The sequence below is a fragment of the Mustela nigripes genome, chromosome 12, assembly GCF_022355385.1.
Source record: "Mustela nigripes isolate SB6536 chromosome 12, MUSNIG.SB6536, whole genome shotgun sequence".
In the NCBI taxonomy this organism is placed as follows: Eukaryota; Metazoa; Chordata; class Mammalia; order Carnivora; family Mustelidae; genus Mustela; species Mustela nigripes.
Window position 1 is genome coordinate 57,658,348 of NC_081568.1, and position 17,567 is coordinate 57,675,914.

The following is a 17,567-nucleotide window of genomic DNA, read 5'->3' on the forward strand; positions in this document are numbered from 1 at the left end:
CTGGTCCCCATCTAAGGGCAGGGGAGGTTTTAGTCATGAGGCTGGAGATCCAAGATCTTTTCTCCTCATCGGGAAAATCCCAAAGGAGATTTTGTGCTTATCCACAGTCTCACTGAGCCAGCTAACTGGATGTCAGATTCTCTGCTTTGGGCTGGAGTTCCTTCAGCCCAGTTCCTTCTCCTGCTGATCAGAAGACTGGTGATTATGGGGACGCCTGGGTGGCTCAGTTGGCTGGACGACTGCCTTCGGCTCGGGTCATGATCCTGGAGTCTCCAGATCGAGTCCCGTGTCGGGCTCCCAGCTCCATGGGGAGTCTGCTACTCTTTCTGACCTTCTCCTCGCTCATGCTCTCTCTCACTGTCTCTCTCTCAAATAAATAAATAGAATCTTTAAAAAAAAAAAAGAAGAAGACTGGTGATTATGTATGTCTTTGAGAAGATGGGACTAAAGATAAATTAGTAATTAACAAATGCAGTCTATTTGTCACGACTCCTCCCAGCCCTGACGTCCGAAGGGAATAATCATGAAAAGTATCACCAAAAATAAACTCTCTGGCACATGGTGCCAGAACACCATCAGATATCCATATAGAAAAAAATAGGGGCCCCTGGGTGGCTCCATTATTTAAGCGGCTGCCTTTGGCTCAGGTCATGATACCAGGGTCCTGGGATCAAGCCCCATATCTGGTGAGCCTGCTTCTCCCTCTGCCTCTGTGCTCTAGCTCTTTCCCAAGTAAATAAATTTAAAAATCTGAAGAAAATAAAAAGAGGAGTGGGGTGGTGGGGTGGCTCAGTCAGTAAAGTGCCTACCTTTAGCTCAGATCATGATCCCAGATCCTGGGATCAAGCCCCACATCAGACTCGCTGCTTAGCAGAGTGTCTGCCTCTCCCTCTGCCTCTCCTCCCCCTCATGCTTATGTGTACTCTCTCTCTCTTTTTCTGAAATAAATAATTTTTCTTAAAGAAAAGAAGCTTTATTCATAATTGCCAAGAAATGGAAGTCTTTCAAATGTTCCTCACCAGACAGATGAATAGCTGAATGAATTGTGATGTATCCATGTCATTGAGAATGCCACTCGGCAATGAAAAGGGGTGAACTGCCGATACAGTCACCAACATAGTTGAATCTTAGAGACTTTAGATGGAGAGAATGAAGCCAGAGACAAAAGAACACATACTGTCTAATTGCATGTTTACAAAATGCTAGAAAACTCAACCTGCAGGGACAGAAAGCTGATCAGTGGTGGGCTGGGGGTAGGAAAGGTTATGTAGGAGAGGGTACAAGAAACCATGTAGGGTCGGGGAATGTTCTGTATCGAGTGTGGCAGTAGTTACACGGGGGAATACATCGGCTGGGAATACGCTGGCCAAATGAAACTATACAATGAAAATGCATTGTGTTGTACAACAGTTAGACCTCACTAACTTTTGTTTGTTTAAATGTGTCCTCAGCTGTGAAAAGGCTTGGAAGCCCTGCCCGAGGTGCATTTAGAGGCAAGCGAGCAAATCAGAGTGGTCTCTGGTAACCAAAGCTCTTTGTCATCACAGGAGGTACGAGGAGACCAGCGAGAACGAAGCGGTGGCCGAGGAGGAAGAGGAGGAAGAGGAGGAAGAGGGAGAGGATGTTTTCGCTGAGAAAGCTTCACCTGATAGGGACGAGGGCCCAGCGTTAAAGGTAGGCAGGACCAGAGAGGCCGGAAGGTCTGTCTTGGGGAAACAGCCCTCGGTGCCTGAGTCCAGGCATTCCAAAAAGGCGCCTCCAGCCTTGGGGGCCCTCGGAATGGGGTGACCTGTAGAAGGTTGTATAGCAGCACCCCTGCCTGTACTGCAGGGCATCTCAGTGACCATAAAGGAGGAGAGGCTGGCTCTCCCCTCCTCTGTCCTGCCCTCTGCTCCTCCCGTATCTCCAGGCTGACCTCAAGCTTTGTGGCCAGCTGGGTCTGGGTTCAGGTGCTGGCTCTGCTACTCTCTCGCTGTGCAGGCTTAGGCAGGTGACTTCGTCCCTTCCAGCCTTCATTTCCTCATCTCTAAAATGGATACGATAATACCAGCCTCACTGACACATTCTTAAGTTTCAAAGGAATGTGTTTCTTGTTTCTTTGTTTGGATCTACCCAAAGTACAGTAGGAAAAAGGAGTCCGGTAAGGTTCACCTCACCACCTCCTTCCCTGCTGTGCAAGGGTTAATCACAATAACCAGAGTCAATCTCCACAGAGAGCTCTCTGTCTTCTGCTCCAGCAGGAAGTAGAGCAACCTGTTGTGGGCGAGCAGGGCACCTGGGTGGAGCTGCGGATTGCGCACTGCACAAAGGTGCCTGGCCGAGAGGGGCTGAGAAGAATCTCGGGCAGCCTTCCAGCTGCTCCATGCCCGGAGTAGTCTTTTTACAGCCTCTGCAGTCAGAAGGGGTGCCTTTCTCAAAATTACGCAAAGGCACTGTAGGCCAGCAGGGCTCTGCATTCAGGTGTTCTTGTTTGCTTGTCTGTTGCTGGTGCCCCCTGTAAAGGGACAGTAGAAAACCTGCTCCCCGGGTTGAAAGACTGAGATTTGTGGGTTGCCTGCGTAATTCCAGGGAAGCATCTGCGGTTCTTGGCGGCAGCACTGGAGGCCTTGGGTGTGGCTTTGTCAAAATGTGGTTGGCATACACGTCTTGAGGGCATGAAGTCGAGGACATCCGTCCACATACTGCTCAAGTGAGCTTATTTGGGGACTGAATATGCTCCAAGCCACATGAAGGAATAGAGGCCCGCCCAGCACTCGGGTGCTGTCCTGGCACAAAACCCCCAGCTGTATCTGTGGGTCAACGGCCAGATGATGGGAGTGGGGAGCAGCTGGGGGGGGCCAAGAGCCTCAGCTCGGTGGCCAAGACACTGTGGATACGAATAGCCTCAAAGATCTGACTTCTTCTTCAGGTGGACAAAGAGACCAACACAGAGACCCCGGCCCCCTCTCCCACAGTGGTGCGGCCCAAGGACCGCCGGGTGGGCGCACCATCCCCAGGACCCTTTCTGCGGGGGAGCACCATCATCCGCTCTAAGACCTTCTCCCCGGGACCCCAAAGCCAGTATGTGTGCCGGGTAAGCAAATGCACGGTACTGCTCTTCTCCTAGAACACCTGCTTCCCGAGGAGTCATGAGAGGCTGGGGCCTCACATAGTTCTGGGTGCAAATCCTGATGCATCTTACTTTGTCAGCTGTCCTCGGGCAAGTTAACACCTTACTGCATGCAGAGTTAATACAGCGACTTCAAAGGATTGTTCCCAGGGATTGAATTAGAGCAAGTATGGGAAAAGCTTGGTAAGCTGTGCAAGGCCAGTGTTTCCTTTATCATTCCCTCCAGCTCTCCCCTCCTTCTTCACAGCCTGCCCTTCCCTTCTACACAACCACTTGCTGAGATCAGACTGGCCCCTCCCTGTCCCCAAACGGGCATTCCTTCGCCACTTGCAGGGTGATCCTAGCATGCAGTCTGAGGTTGCAAAAAGGCAACATGTCCATACTACGTAGCCGCAGGTTGGTTGGTTGGATTTCATTGAACCTGTCGCTAACATTGAAAAGTCAGGGAAGGCGATTAAAAATAAAATAAAAATGAAGAGATTTTACATAAAATTCGAGTTTCTCTTGAAAAAAAAAAAAAGAAAAAGAAAAACTGCCTGTCCCCATGGGCTGCACATTCTCTCACAATAGCAGGGGGCTGGAGCTAAGCAGTGGGGGCATCTGCCCTTAGATGGTTGGAGGGGATGGCCTGGCAAGTTCACTCTGGCCGCCTGGCCCTCTTTACCTGCTTTGGTTGCCAGCCTTCTCTTACAGGCTGCACTGGAGTTAAGAAGTCCTGCAGTAGGCTCGTGCTCCCCGTCCCTTTCCCTGTGTATCCATCTCATTAGGCTACCCCTTCCCAGGCCTGCCTCCTTCTCTCATTCCACTAGAAATGGAGGGTTTGAGCCCTTCCCATGTCTGAGAGGGTCCCAGCCTTCCTCAGGGATGGCACAGATATAACACAGGCACACTTCCCCTGAGTCCTGGGTCAACATCCTTCCTTACCCTCTACCATGGAGAACCAGCGAACAGTAACTAGAAGCAAAGACAGAACCTTCTGTGTCTAATGTTCCAGTAAGTCGTCAGAGAAGGAGAAGTCCATGCAACCCAGCCTATGTCGTCAACCTGACACTTAGCCGTCCATTGTAATTTAGGAGGAACAGGGGATATTGAGGGGATTCAGTATCCACTGCCAAAATTCTAAGATTGAGTAGAGAAGCTAATTTTTTTATAATATGATCGTGTCACCAGTTTACAAGGTACACCAGTTATTCCCACAAAAACATTCCCTTAGTTCCTCCCAAAAATAACGTAAATCCCTTCCTTCTGTGTCCCGCCTTTAGCTAATTGAGCTTGTAAACATGTCACGGTGGCTATATCCCGGGAAAGGTACAGAGTTTCCTGAAGTCCCTGAAGGGAATGTTGACCTCAGGGGATTTGTGAATCACATGTGGAGAATCCAGCAGTTAAGCCACTCACAGCTGAAGAAGAGAAAAATCCAACTCCTGTTGCAAATGTGAATAATTTGAAGGATTTAGAAAAGCCCTTAGGATGAATGGATGAAATCCTCTGGTTTGGGCAAAATTACTGGCTTTATGACTGTGCAGTGGAATTCAGACATAAAGTAAAGAACACCACTTGTCAGAAAAATCACACCGAAAGAAATTCATGTTTGATTCATTCTTTTTCATCAGAATTAAAGAATGCAATTGTAATTTTGTCAAATGGAATGTAGAAGATATAAGTTTGTTAAAGTATTTCCCCTTTCCAACTAGACACGAAGTTTTTCACCCCCAATATTTACTATAAGATTCTGGTCCCCTGTTTTGTTTTGTTTGTTTAAGATTTTATTTATTTATTTGTCAAAGAGAGCACACAAGCAGGGGGAGCGCCAGGCAGGGCAGGCAGAGTAAGAAGCAGGCTCCCTGCTGAGCAAGGAGCCCAATGTAGGACTCAATCCCCAGATTCCAGGATCAGACATGTAACTGACTGAGCCATCCAGGCATCCCTGGTCCCCTGTTTATATGGATTCATGTTAAGTGGCCCTTTCCCAGGATTGGCATCTTCAAATAACCAGGATCTCTGAAGCTGTTTAATAAGCAACTGTAACACACCTAGCACCACAGAGGCCCCTTCCCCTGTTTCATTATCCGGACCAGTTTCCAACCCTGCAAGGCTGCAAATTAAGAAATCCCTAGGCGGCGTGTGTTCCATGCAACAGGCAAAAGGGGCCTTTCTCACAGCAAAGCCAAAGTGACAAAAGGTGAAGAAGCAGTTACCATAATTTTTATGGAAAATTTTTTAACATCCCCAGACCTAAAAAGTAACCTCAAAGAGGCTTTTCTGATACCTTTCTGATACATCTCACTGAAAGATAGCACAGCATAAATCAAGATAATACACAGATGCTCTCAGACACAGTTGAGAGCAATGGGAGCTGGCTGCTGAGATGCTCAGTGTAGTTTTGGGGAAGGAGAGTGGGGGGTGCGCCATCATCCTCAGGGTGCTGCTGCCTCCCTAAGGGCTCACTGCAAATCCAACACTGAGCCTTGTTCTTTCTCTTTTTCATAAAAGTGAAAATCCTCTTCACATTCCTTTCAGCTAGCAAAAACAGGTCCTAACGTGGGTCTTTTGTAAAGGCAAAGTGACGTCCCGCAAACTTTCAGAAAGCAGGCATACCTGTATTTTTCCTCTTTCGCTTTCTGACCGTCCCACTTCCTCCCAAGGTTATCTCATCTTGTAAAATCTTACTGAAGGCTGCAGGAAGAAGCCAGTGGTACAATAGCCTAAATTTCTTCCTATCATTTCCCCTAAAACTCTGTTGGCATACAGTCTGGTAACAATGTAACCCTCCATTTTGGACCCACAAAATGAGTATTACCAAATTCTCAACAGGAAATATTGGGATTGGGGTCTGGGCCCCAGCCTCCCCTCTGGGACACAGACAGCTCCATGTTTCCCAGTCTGGGACTTAGGGCACTCTAGTTCCTTATGCCAGTCAGGTTCTTCATGGGAGCAACAGAAACAGACTGTGAACGCTATTGCAGGAAACAGTCTTTTGGAAAAGAAACCAAGTAGCTCACATATTCACTGGACGAGTGGGAAAACTGCAGAACCAGCCTCAGAAATCAGAAGGGAAGAGGGCAGGCCAGACCCCAGCCAAAATGTCCCACACAGCCAGTCAGGTGAGGATACAGCCAGAGCTGCTGCCGAACTTGGCCTAGCTGGTCCCACTGCTGCCACCGGATTTGACACTGATCTCTCCCCCAGAGGCTCCTGCCCTACAGAGGCCAGAGCCACTCTGCCTGCTGCTGTCACCTCTCCTTACCTCCCTGAGGTACAGGTATGGCATGCTCGTGCAACAGAAGCCGGTGGGCTTGTCCAGTCTGAGAGGCCCAGTCACAGAGCATTGGGTACAGCTGACCAAGTTGTGATTCAGAGCCTGGGACAGTTGCGTCCAATGGGCAAAGCCATGTCTGTGCCTACTGTAGCTGCAAGTGAGGCCAGGAAAGGCACACTCCGGCACTGCCAGCCTCCTTCATGTAGGGTGGGCTTTGTCTCCCACCTTGAGTCCTAAGCTGCGGCTTTCCCCATGCATGGGATGGGGTCTGGGATGCTAAGCAGCAACCTCTCCCACAAAAAAAGCACATGTTTTCTGTGTCCTCTGATCTCAGAAACAAGCCTGCAAAGGTAAATTGTGTTTACCCCATTTCACAGATGCGGAAATCGAGACTCAGAAAGTCAGAACACTTTGCTCTGGGTCATGCAGCTTATTAGGTGCAAAGCTAGGAGAACCCACAGTCTTCCTATTACTCAGAGCCACCGCCTGAAGGACTTCCTTTGCTGTCCCTCAGTCTATTGAAGCCTTGTCTATTCTGCTGGCCTGGTGTCACACTTTTGCATACCAAGTGTCCTCTGCTGGCTTCTCCCTTCTTTGATCTTCAGCACAGCCGGTGTCATTTGGTTAGTTTCCCTGGATCGGGCACGCCGCTGAACTTGAAGTCCATGAGTGTAGGGACAGTGTATTTAATTATACTCCCTCCAGCTCTCCACAGCCCCTGTGTATTTGACACTTGGAGAGTTCTCCGCGGTACTGTCACATGCTCGGCTCACCCTGACCTGATGAACACAGTTCTTCCAAGACTCGCCTTCCTGAACTAACTGCCTCGGACTGTCAGATATTTCACATCTTCATTGCTGGTTTCCCTAGTTATTACATAGAAATATTACAGAGCAACAATATTCTCTACCATGGCTGAGAGTGAATGCAGCAAAACATCTTTACACGAGGAAGAGATAAGTTTAGGATCTAATGTGGCTTTCGTCACTCTTCTCTAATATCACCATTGACCCGTGAGCAGCTACCACCTCAGGATCAATGGTTTTGATGGGTATGGCTAGGTGGTATGGCACAGTCTGCGAGGGTCGCCTTGGGATGGGAGCAGTGTGGGATAAAGCCGCCTCCTGGTATGAGTATCGAGCCATTGTACACACCCATCCCAGTCAAGATGGTCCACACCTCCATCTGTATGTAGTTTCAACTCTGGGCCCTCCGTGCATCCTGGGGGCTAGGAGAGGACCTGGCCTCGAGTCAGACTGACCAGACTTGGAACTCTTGTTCTGATGCTCACCAGCCTTGCGGTTTGTAAAAAAAAAAAAAAAAATTCTTAAGTCTCCCTGGGCCTTAATGTTCTCCATTAGGACTGTGTGAAGATTAGATGTACTGTCCATAAAGCACGTGGCACAATCCATATGATTATTTCTATTATTCTCTTCCTGATTCTGATCCAGATTCTGCCTCCTGCAGGAGCTTTTGTCAGTTACATCCCTGGGGTTCCTGTGCCCATTAACATTGCAGATTGATAACATTTATTAATATTACTAATTAATTATAAATTATTTATACATAAATATATAAATTATACATAGTTATTAATAATACAGAAAAATAACATTATTACTAATAATTATCAGTAACCACAAAAGTAATGGCACAAAGAACTTCTCTGGAGGGCTCTGTTGCCTCAGGCCGTGGCCATTGCACCGCCCTGCCCTGCAAATGTGATTCGGGAAAGAAACCCCTGGGCTGTGTATCCTGGGACGTGCAGTCGCTGCAGCCTCCCTCTCCTGTCTTCCTCAGTCAGGGGCACTCTTGGTACAAAAGCGTGATCTCCGGCCACGGAGAGTAAGTGTTGGTCCTCTGGGGAGAGGACATGAGCAGGGGAGAGTTCACAGAGTCTGTGCCCGCCCATTTTGACTTAGACATTTCAGCCACGTGTGTCTTGCCAGTGGCTCTGTGGGTGACAGGGAAGAGTCCATGCAAACAGCCTTGCTGTGCTAGGTCCAGGGGCCATGAGATCCTGAAGTCAGTCTATGTGGTGACAGCCCCACAGCACTGCCAACTGCGTGGCAACCCCACCACCCTTCTGGCCACAGTGTGCCTTCCAGACGTACTCGAGTTCTAATTAACTTCCCAGGACTTATCTCCTGCAGCTGAACCGAAGTGACAGCGACAGCTCCACGCTGTCCAAGAAGCCACCTTTTGTTCGAAACTCCCTGGAGCGGCGCAGTGTCCGGATGAAGCGGGTAAGACAGTCCCCTCGGAGCTGTTGGTCATCTCCCCAAGCACATGCCCCTGTGTCTGACCGTTTCTTCTCAGCCCCTGTGTGAAGAAGGTTGCCTTTGCAAGTGTGGCAGTGTTTATGAACCCAGGGCGTGTGTAGGCACTAGGGAGGTGTCAGAGGGCAAATGTCACATCATTGTGATGCTGAATAGGTTAGGTCCAGAGTGTGCATACTTATCCTTGTCTTCCAGAGTAGAAATCAAAGTCATAAAGAACTAACCAACTCAGGGTGTCCCAGGCTGGTGGAAGCTGCCTCTTGCATGACTCTGCCCAGCGCGTCATGCAGCTGACTGAGCAAATGTTCTGACAGCCCACCCTGCTGGCAGAGAAGCTGGACACCTCCAAGCCAGAAGCTCCCCCCAGGGGAGGTGCAAACGGGCTTCTCAGTCCAGCTGGAAAAGCACTGGGAAGAGGCCACAAGCTGCCTTTGTAGAGAAATCTCCCCTTGCCTGATGGAGTCTTGGCTCAGAGATCAGGCTGGGACCGTGTTAGGCAAAGGACTGACTCCTGATATGCACACTTGGTTGCAAGTCAGAGCTGCAGAGATGCACACGGGCCCTTCCCACTCTGGGCTGTCAGTATAGACAGACTTCCCGGCAGTTCTGGGGAGTTTGCAGAACTCGAAGAAACAGGAGTTGGAATGTCAGAAAGTAGAGAGAGCAAAACAAAAAGAAGGCGCAGGGAGAAAGTGCCAGCGGCCCCAGTCAGGGAAGGGCTCCTCCCACAGACCTCCCACAGACTGGCTGCCAACAGCAGACTCCTGCCAACCAGGAGTAGGTCCTTTGTCTGTCACCACTGTGCCCCCCAGTCTCTGGAACTAGAGAGTGCAGGAGAAAGGAAGCCACCCAGAAGAGGGTGCACATGGCTGGCTGCCCAGAAATATGGACCTGGCCTCCAGTGGTAGGGGCTGGCCCACTGCCAGCCTGGGTTCCCCTTTTCCACCCCCATCTGCTGTAGCTGGTGCTGCAGTCTCAAGAGCACGGGGAGTCTTCTGGGGAGGTTACTAACAATGCGCATTTCTCAGGCCACACTCCCAGACAGTCTCATTCAGGCAGTAGGGGTGGGGTCCTGGAAACTGCATTATAATAAGCCCCTTGGAAGATTCTAGAACAAGTGTTTCATGATCCGCTCCAGGAGAAATGCCTCTGGAAGCACCTGCTTGCTCCCCCTCCATTGCCTACAACTCCCTGTCAAGACAGGCCCTCACAGTTCACCCTTCTTCCCTTCTTCTTCCTCTTAGCCAAGGGGAAGACTTGATAGAGGGAGCCCTTGACAGATGGATCTGAGCCTGCATTTCCTTCAGGCCCTGTGATCTGAGACACAGGAGAGTCCGGAGGCTGGGCCTGGGTGCTTGGGCGCTAAGTTCTTCTTCCACTCCATGCCTGAGCTTAGTCTCTGCTTCGGCCTGTCCGGGCAAGTTTCCAGGAGTGGATGTCAGTCAGAACAAAGCACCTTCACTTGTTCCTCTGAGAACTTGAGTCGCAGAGATCCCTCAGCTGGATTTCCTGACCATGCTCACTTACAAGTACAGACTAGACAGGGCTCTCCCTGGAAGGGCATTACAGAACTTCCGCGCTGAGTTGCTTCATGGTCCCACAAGTGTGCTGGCTGCCTTGACTGAGGGCAGCTCTCACAGTAGTGTCTTCTGTACCATGTCCCAAATCCTTGTATCAGCCCTTGTGTTTGTTCTCTGTTGCTGCATAACAAGTCACAGCAAACTTAGCACCTTAAAATACTACAAATTCAGTATCTCATAGTTTCCACAGGTCAGGAGTTCAGGCCTAGGTTAGCTGGAGCCTCCGCTCAGGGTCTCAGCAGCCTCACATCTAGGTGCTGACTGACTGCATCGTCCTGTGTAAGTGTGAGTAGGGAAGGTTTCATTCCCAGCCTCCCTCAGCTGGCAGACTCCCTCGCCTTGTGTTTTCTTACTAGCTTCAGGCTTGGGGCTGCTCACAGGACCCAGAGGTCATTCTTGGGCCCTTGCCATGTGGTCCTTTCCACAGTACAGATTGTGTCTTCAAGGCCAGCAGGAGACCTGTTTCCAAGAAGGGCCCAGTTCACCATTTCGGGGCTCATTGTATTGGGTCAGGCCCACCCAGGAACATCTCTCTTTTTAACTCAGAGTCAACTGATGAATTACTTAATCACGGGCATGCTATCCCATGATATTCACAGACCACCTGCCCCCAACACTGAAGAGGAGGGCATTCTACGAGCATGTATGTTGGGAGTGGGAAACTCCAGGCCAACTGAGAATTCTGCCTCCCTCAATCATATAGTTATTCTGTAATCATTACAGAATTTTTTGATCAAGAAGGAGAATAAGTGGTTGTATTACTCAGGATTGTTTATGTACAGATAACTGAAGAACTCAAATATAGCTTGAAAATGCAAGAGGGAATTTACTGGCTCATTAAATGGGAAACCCCAGGATGCTGGACTACCTTCAGGCATGAACTGAGCCTTTGTTGAGACTGTCAAGCTTCAGTCCCCATCTCATGGCCCTGCTCCCCGCAGATAGCTTAATTCTTAAAAAGGGTCACCCCAGATGGTGGGAAAGATGGCCATGATCAGTTCCAGATTTATATCTTGCTGGCTTCTTGACCTCTGTGTAAAGACTCTTTTTTTCCAAGGAGCTCAGCAAAGGTGCCAGAATTGCAGGTTATTGGCTGGGTTTAGACAACAAACTCACCCTGAAGCGGTCACTGAGGTTCTGACTGTCCAGGTTCGGGTCACATTCCTGTCCCTGGAGTCCCCTGAGAACCACCAGAGGAGTGGATTCCCAAGGGAAGATGATCACTGTGGTGGTTACTGTCAGACCAGGGGAGCGGGTGCTAGACAAGCAGAAACAACAGATGTCCATTAGGGGAACATAAAGTCAGGAAGACATGACGTCACCCCTCAAGGGAGGGCAGATCTGTACTGAGAGGCAACTTCAGAGCACGATCATGACAAGAGCCCATTTACTGAGTGTGAACGTTGAGGGCACCGAGAGCCGGGAAACCGGGCAGTGTGGGGAGTGAGTGGGTGCGGTCTGGGGCCAACTGCCTGGGCTACAGCCTCAGCTTTGCCACCAACCCCATGCTTGGGACATAAAAATGCTCACTAAACATAAGCCGTGGACGTGGGAGAAATCAAGGCAGGCTCTGGGGGAGGGCGAACCCCATTTCTGTGGAATAGAAGCCTTCGAATGAACAATAGGGAGGTATTTGAGGTTTAAGGCGGCAGGTTGTTGGGGCTCATGGGATCCAGCCTTCTAATAACCAGTCAAAGCTCTCGCTTCCCCCGCAGCCTTCATCGGTCAAATCCCTGCGCGCCGAGCGCCTGATCCGCACGTCGCTGGACCTCGAGCTGGACCTGCAGGCCACCAGGACGTGGCACAGTCAGCTGACTCAGGAGATCTCAGTGCTGAAGGAGCTCAAGGAGCAGCTTGAACAAGCCAAGAGCCACGGGGAGAAGGAGTTGCCACAGTGGTTGCGTGAGGATGACCGTTTTCGCCTGCTGCTGAGGATGCTGGAGAAGCGGGTGAGAGCCTCGCAAGAGGCAAAGGGGGCAGCCCGGTCTGCCCTGGGGGCGGCCCTGGGCTGCAGGGACGGGAGGCCAGAGCTTCAGACAGGGCCTCCAAACCCAGGGCACACCGAAGAGTGTTCCCAGGGCCTCTTATTCCTATCAGCAGAGGGATCCAGGCATCCCTTTTTTAACTCTCAACCTGGCTGCAGGCCCTCTTGCTGTATTTCCATGTCTGTGCAAGGCCTATTAGTCACACTTCCTGGGGACCTAATCTGTGATGGGGCACACACCTGGATAGAGTAGATACAGAGCACTGACCTGCCCCAGCGTCTGCTCCAGCAGTTGCACAGAGTACTATCTCCAAAGATAACACGTTTGCACCTGGAGGAGGTCCCTCCCAGCAGGAGAACTCCCAAAGGTGACGGCTCTAGGCCGCCACCTAGAGGAGAGGAGGGCAGGGGATGGGGAGCATGTAGCGTCTAGACCTGGTCCTCAGCAGCACAGGACTGTCTGGGTCAGAGAGCTCCAGAGGGCAGCTTCCAGTCCTTGATGGCCCTGAGGTTTATCTTATCTATGGCTAGCGGATGATGGGTACAACTTTATGGGGTCTGCAAAGCTGGCAGTTTCTAAATGACTTTAAAAAAAAAAAATTTACATTTTTGAGCTATATTTAGAGCAATAGGATATTTAGAGCCTTAAAAATTTGACGTTGGCACCAGAGGGCTTGTGAGCTGACAGGTCCCAACCCGTCCTGAAAAAGCTGCAACACAGGGTCAATACACAGGCGCCATTTTCAACTCCCGTATAAGATCTCTGCCACTCCTGGACTGTCCCCCAGGGCAGGAATGACCCTTGCTAGTTTTCTCTGCAGCCAAACAAAGTACCTTACAGAGGGCACCTGCCTGGGTTGTTGGGAGTGCCACTAGCTGAAGTCCCAGCTCTTGGTGCAGGTGAGAATGCCTTAGTGTAGGAAAGGGGTGGTGGGCCCCTGAGGTCTGGACCCACCTGGGGGCTTCAAATGGACTCTGGTAATTCAGGAGTTCCAGAAAGGTTTATTTGTTTCTACTTTATTACTTATATGCCATATCCTTACAATAGGTAAAGTCAAAGAGAAAGAAAGAAAAAGAAAAGAAAGAGGAAGGGAAGCAGGGAGGGAGGGAGAGAGGAGAGGGAGGAAACCGGATCTCTCAAATAGCAAAAGAATAGGATATCCATGACTGTCTGAGAGTGACCTCCTATTTTTTTTTTTAAGATTTTATTTATTTATTTGACTGAGAGAGAGAGAGAGAGGAGAGTGACCTCCCATTAAAGAACCATTTAAATGATGGCTTCCCTGGAGCAGCTGATTTCAGCTCAGGGTGTGATCTCGGGGGCCTGGGATTGAGACCCGCATCGGGCCCCGTGCTCAGTGAGGAGCCTGCTTGGGGATTCTCTCTCTCTCTCTCTCTCTCCTATCTCTCAAATAAATAAATCTAAAAAAAAAAAAAATCATGACTTCATTGACCAAAATTCCATCTTCATTGCAGTGTTTTCAAGTATGTGGTACATGGGTATTTTAAGGCTCTTTGTGGTTTATTCTCAAAAGTGCGTACAGGGGTTTGCATTAGAAAGAAGGGGTGCAGGGGCACCTGGGTGGCTCAGTGGGTTAAGCTGCTGCCTTCGGCTCGGGTCATGATCTCAGGGTCCTGGGGTCGAGTCCTGCATCGGGCTCTCTGCTCAGCAGGGAGCCTGCTTCCCTCTCTCTCTGTCTGCCTTTCTGCTTACTTGTGATTTCTCTCTGTCAAATAAATAAATAAAATCTTAAAAAAAAAAAAGAAAGAAAGAAGGGGTGCAGCGTCCCTAGAGCCCTTGAGTGCAGCTGAATGATTGGAATTGGATTTCTGCCACTTCTTAGTGGTTTGAAATTAAAGAAATTTCTTAACCTGCCTGAGCCTCCATTTCCGCATCTATAATATAGAAGTAATTATAAAATGTACCTTTTTATGGCCCTGAGGATTAGAAAGGTAGCACACCCCTCATTAGGCAGCCCTCATCTCCTTACCACACAGATAGTCAGTTCCCTGGCCCTAAAAACCTGTCCACCGTGACGGACAGTGGGATCGTGTCTCCTCACCATTCTGAACAGAAGATCCTGCTGTGGAACAGGAAGGAGTGGGCGAGCCCATTCTGTGACCCTCTTTTTGTCTACAGTAGACTCCTCATTCGTGCTAGGAAGTTGTCATTGGCTGACCCCTTTCTAGAGGCCCTGAGGACTCTGTACTACTTTACAGCCCCACTTGCTTTGCCCTACAGATGGACCGAGGAGAGCACAAGGGTGAGCTCCAGACAGACAAGATGATGCGGGCAGCCGCCAAGGATGTGCACAGGCTTCGAGGCCAGAGCTGTAAGGAGCCCCCGGAAGTGCAGTCTTTCAGGTAAGCAGGTGGGCCCCCGGCCTGCCCACCTTGCCCTTTCACACGCAGCCTCCCCAGCCTCCGTCTGCCCAGCCCCGGCTTGTGCTCCCTCCACCAGCAGAGCATTAGCGCTCCCTGTAACAGATGTGCGCCCTCTGCCACACCGCCCCTGGCGATCTGGGAGCACGTGGTGCTCTCCCTCAGCTGTCTTTATCAGTCCCCACACAGCTTGAGCTAATTGGTTAGACCCTCTTGTTGAACCCGTGAGCCACCTGCTCCAGGCTTTCCTTTGATCGTTCCCATCACTGGTAATTACGGAGGATTGGCTGAAGGATAAATAAGCCTGGGGGTGACAGGTGCTTTGGCCGGGCCTCCCTGACTCTGCCTCTGCCCACCTGGATCTAGGCACATCTCAAGAGGGCCCCAAATGCCATTTGGCCAGGGCCTGCCATTCACAGCGGCCCTTGCATTTAGACTCATGATATCCTCCTAGATAAGGCACTCGTGGTTTTATATGGCTCCAAAAAAAAAAAAAAAAGGAAACGTGCCTTTCTGGAATAGAAACATTTAAAATATACTGTCATTTGTTTAACTGTATTTGGACACCTCTTAATATTTAACCAATTGGGAATCTAAAACAAACAAATGAACACTGCAGGTGGCCCGAGGGCCCTTTCAAACTCAGGCCCGTGATTTGAACTGAAGAGGGCTGGTCCTACTAATGTCCCTAAACTAGTGGTTCTCAGCCACGGGTGACTGGGCACCATGGGGACATTTAGCAGTGTCTGGGGACCTTTTTTTGTTGTCACAACTGGAAGAAAGGCAGGGAGGGGTGGGGGGTTGTGGCTGCTACTGGCACCAAGTGGCTGGAGGCCAGGGATGCTGCTAAACCTCCTACAATGCCCAGGACAACCCCTGCAACTAAGAGAGAGCCTGCCTGTGATATCCATAAAGTGATGGGGCGCCTGGGTGGCTCAGTGGGTTAAGCCTCAGCCTTCAGCTCAGGTCATGGTCTCGGGGTCCTGGGATCGAGCCCCCGCATAGGGCTTTCTGCTCAGCAGGGAGCCTGCTTCCCTTCCTCTCTCTGCCTGCCTCTCTGCCTGCTTGTGATCTCTGTCAAATAAATAAAGTTTTTTTTGTTTCTTTTTTTAATACCCATAAAATGAGGTTGAAAACCCTGCTCTGAAGGGCTGGTCTCTTTTGCAGAGAGAAGATGGCATTTTTCACGCAGCCTCGGATGAATATCCCGACGCTCTCTGCAGACGATGTCTAGTCGCCAGAAAAGTATTTCCTTTGTTCCACTGACCACGCTGTGAACGTAGACTGTGGCTAAAGTTATTTATGTGGTGTTATATGAAGGTACTGAGTCACAATCCCTCTAGCGCTCTCGTCGGTTGGAAGACGAACAGACTTTTTTTTTTTTTTTTAGTTTAGGTTCTATTATTATTAAAAAAACAAAAACAAAAACAAAAAAAAACGAAAACCAGCATTAAAATGACAAGATTGTATAGTTTGTATATTTAGGAATGTATTTTTGAGAAAGAAAATTTAAATGAACTAAAGCAGTGTTAAGTTGCTGCTCTTCTTAAAATTGTTTAGATTTTTTGTTTTTGGGGTTTTTTTTTTTTTTGTTGTTGTTTTTTTGTACAGCTCTACCTTCTAGAGGTTTCACTGCAATAAAAAATAATGTTTCAGGGACGGTAATCCTAAAAGGACGTCCCGCAGGTGTCAACAGCACAGCTGATCTTTCCTACTTACCATATTTTGTACAATATAAAAAAAAATGTCTGGAACCATTTGGGGAATTCTGAGGTGCATTTGCAAGTCTTCATGAGCTGTGATGTGTTTGTATGTGGCCGCCTGACGTGGGCAGGCGGCACGGAGCTGGCCCCTCGGCCCAGCCCGTGTGGCAACAGGCCTGCCCACGCTGGTCTCAGACGCCCCGTGAAGCCACTGAAGTGAGTGAGGGAGGGCTGTGGAGAGCTCCTTTCAGTTTCTTCTCCATCAATAAAGTGGCCTTTCTGAACGAATTTTCACTCTCTCTTTTTTCCCCCACCCCTCACTTCATCTGTGTCTCACTCAGTGTTTCCTGCTCCTCTCTCACCATTTCCTCCCCGCCGGTCTCCAGGGGGACGGTTTCTCTCTTGCAGGCACCACCACGCATTTGCTCACTGAGTTTAAAACCACTGCCCAGCAGGGGCTGTGGCAGACGATGGGCAATCAGCCTTTACCTGGATTTGTTCTTCCCAAAGCTGTCTGTAGCCATGGTTCATGTTCCTGGGATCGGTCCCTCAGAGACAAGGAAATATAAGTGGGAAACCTAGAGGTCTGAATCCTCTATCCTTTCTCTAGTCGTAGTCTCTCTGGTGAACCAGGACAAGAGAGCTGATAAAAGGGCGCCTGGGTGGCTCCAAGGGTTAAGCGTCTCCCTTTGGCTGGGATCATGATCCCAGGGTCCTGGGATTAAGCGCCATATCGGGTCCCCTACTCTGTGGGGAGTCTGCTTCTCCCTCTTCCTCTGCCTGCCGCTGCTCCCTCTGTTTGTGCCTCTCTCTCTCTCTCTGTCTCAAATAAATAAACAAAATCTTTTAAACAGAGAGAGCTAATAAAAACGTGAAGGTCATGCAGTAGGATTTTTTTTCACTCAGTTACACCTTTATCTGCCGTCCTCTCTTCCGGCAAGTCTCAGCCCCTCAGACACCCACAGCATCAGCTTCTGGGAAGCAGAGCTCCTAACGCCCTCCTCGTGTGTGGAAAAGGCTGTGTGGAGCAAATCCTCCTACCTGAGCAGTGTGTCTCAGTGTTGCTTCAGCTGACAGAGCATTTGCCGGCAGCCTTCTGTCTGCCATGCCATTGAATTCTAAGCAGTTCACTGGCACACCAGCAATAAATACATCTTGTCACTTGCCCAGCGAGAAATTGAAGGATAGATAAAGAAATTTCACTGAGATTCGTGCACATGTGTTCTCCAGAATCTTCAGGAAACACAGTTCCAGAAATGTGGAAAGATCTG

The 17,567-nt window shown here is 49.6% G+C and overlaps 1 protein-coding gene across 3 annotated transcripts in view; it reads left to right on the plus strand.

Annotated features, from left to right (window-relative positions):
* The window catches only part of WWC1 (WW and C2 domain containing 1), a 151,604-nt gene extending 135,020 nt beyond the window's left edge, over nucleotides 1–16,584 (plus strand). For 2 of the 3 annotated variants that reach the window (XM_059417319.1, XM_059417321.1), the window contains 6 exons: nucleotides 1,548–1,674; nucleotides 2,909–3,073; nucleotides 8,522–8,614; nucleotides 11,925–12,176; nucleotides 14,454–14,575; nucleotides 15,761–16,584. In XM_059417319.1, coding sequence (XP_059273302.1) covers nucleotides 1,548–1,674; nucleotides 2,909–3,073; nucleotides 8,522–8,614; nucleotides 11,925–12,176; nucleotides 14,454–14,575; nucleotides 15,761–15,827 — 826 coding nt within the window. In that variant the 3' untranslated portion in view covers nucleotides 15,828–16,584. The remainder of the gene's footprint in view (nucleotides 1–1,547; nucleotides 1,675–2,908; nucleotides 3,074–8,521; nucleotides 8,615–11,924; nucleotides 12,177–14,453; nucleotides 14,576–15,760) is intronic. The other variant, XM_059417320.1, reaches the window with a different exon arrangement.
* Nucleotides 16,585–17,567: the final 983 nt, after the last annotated feature.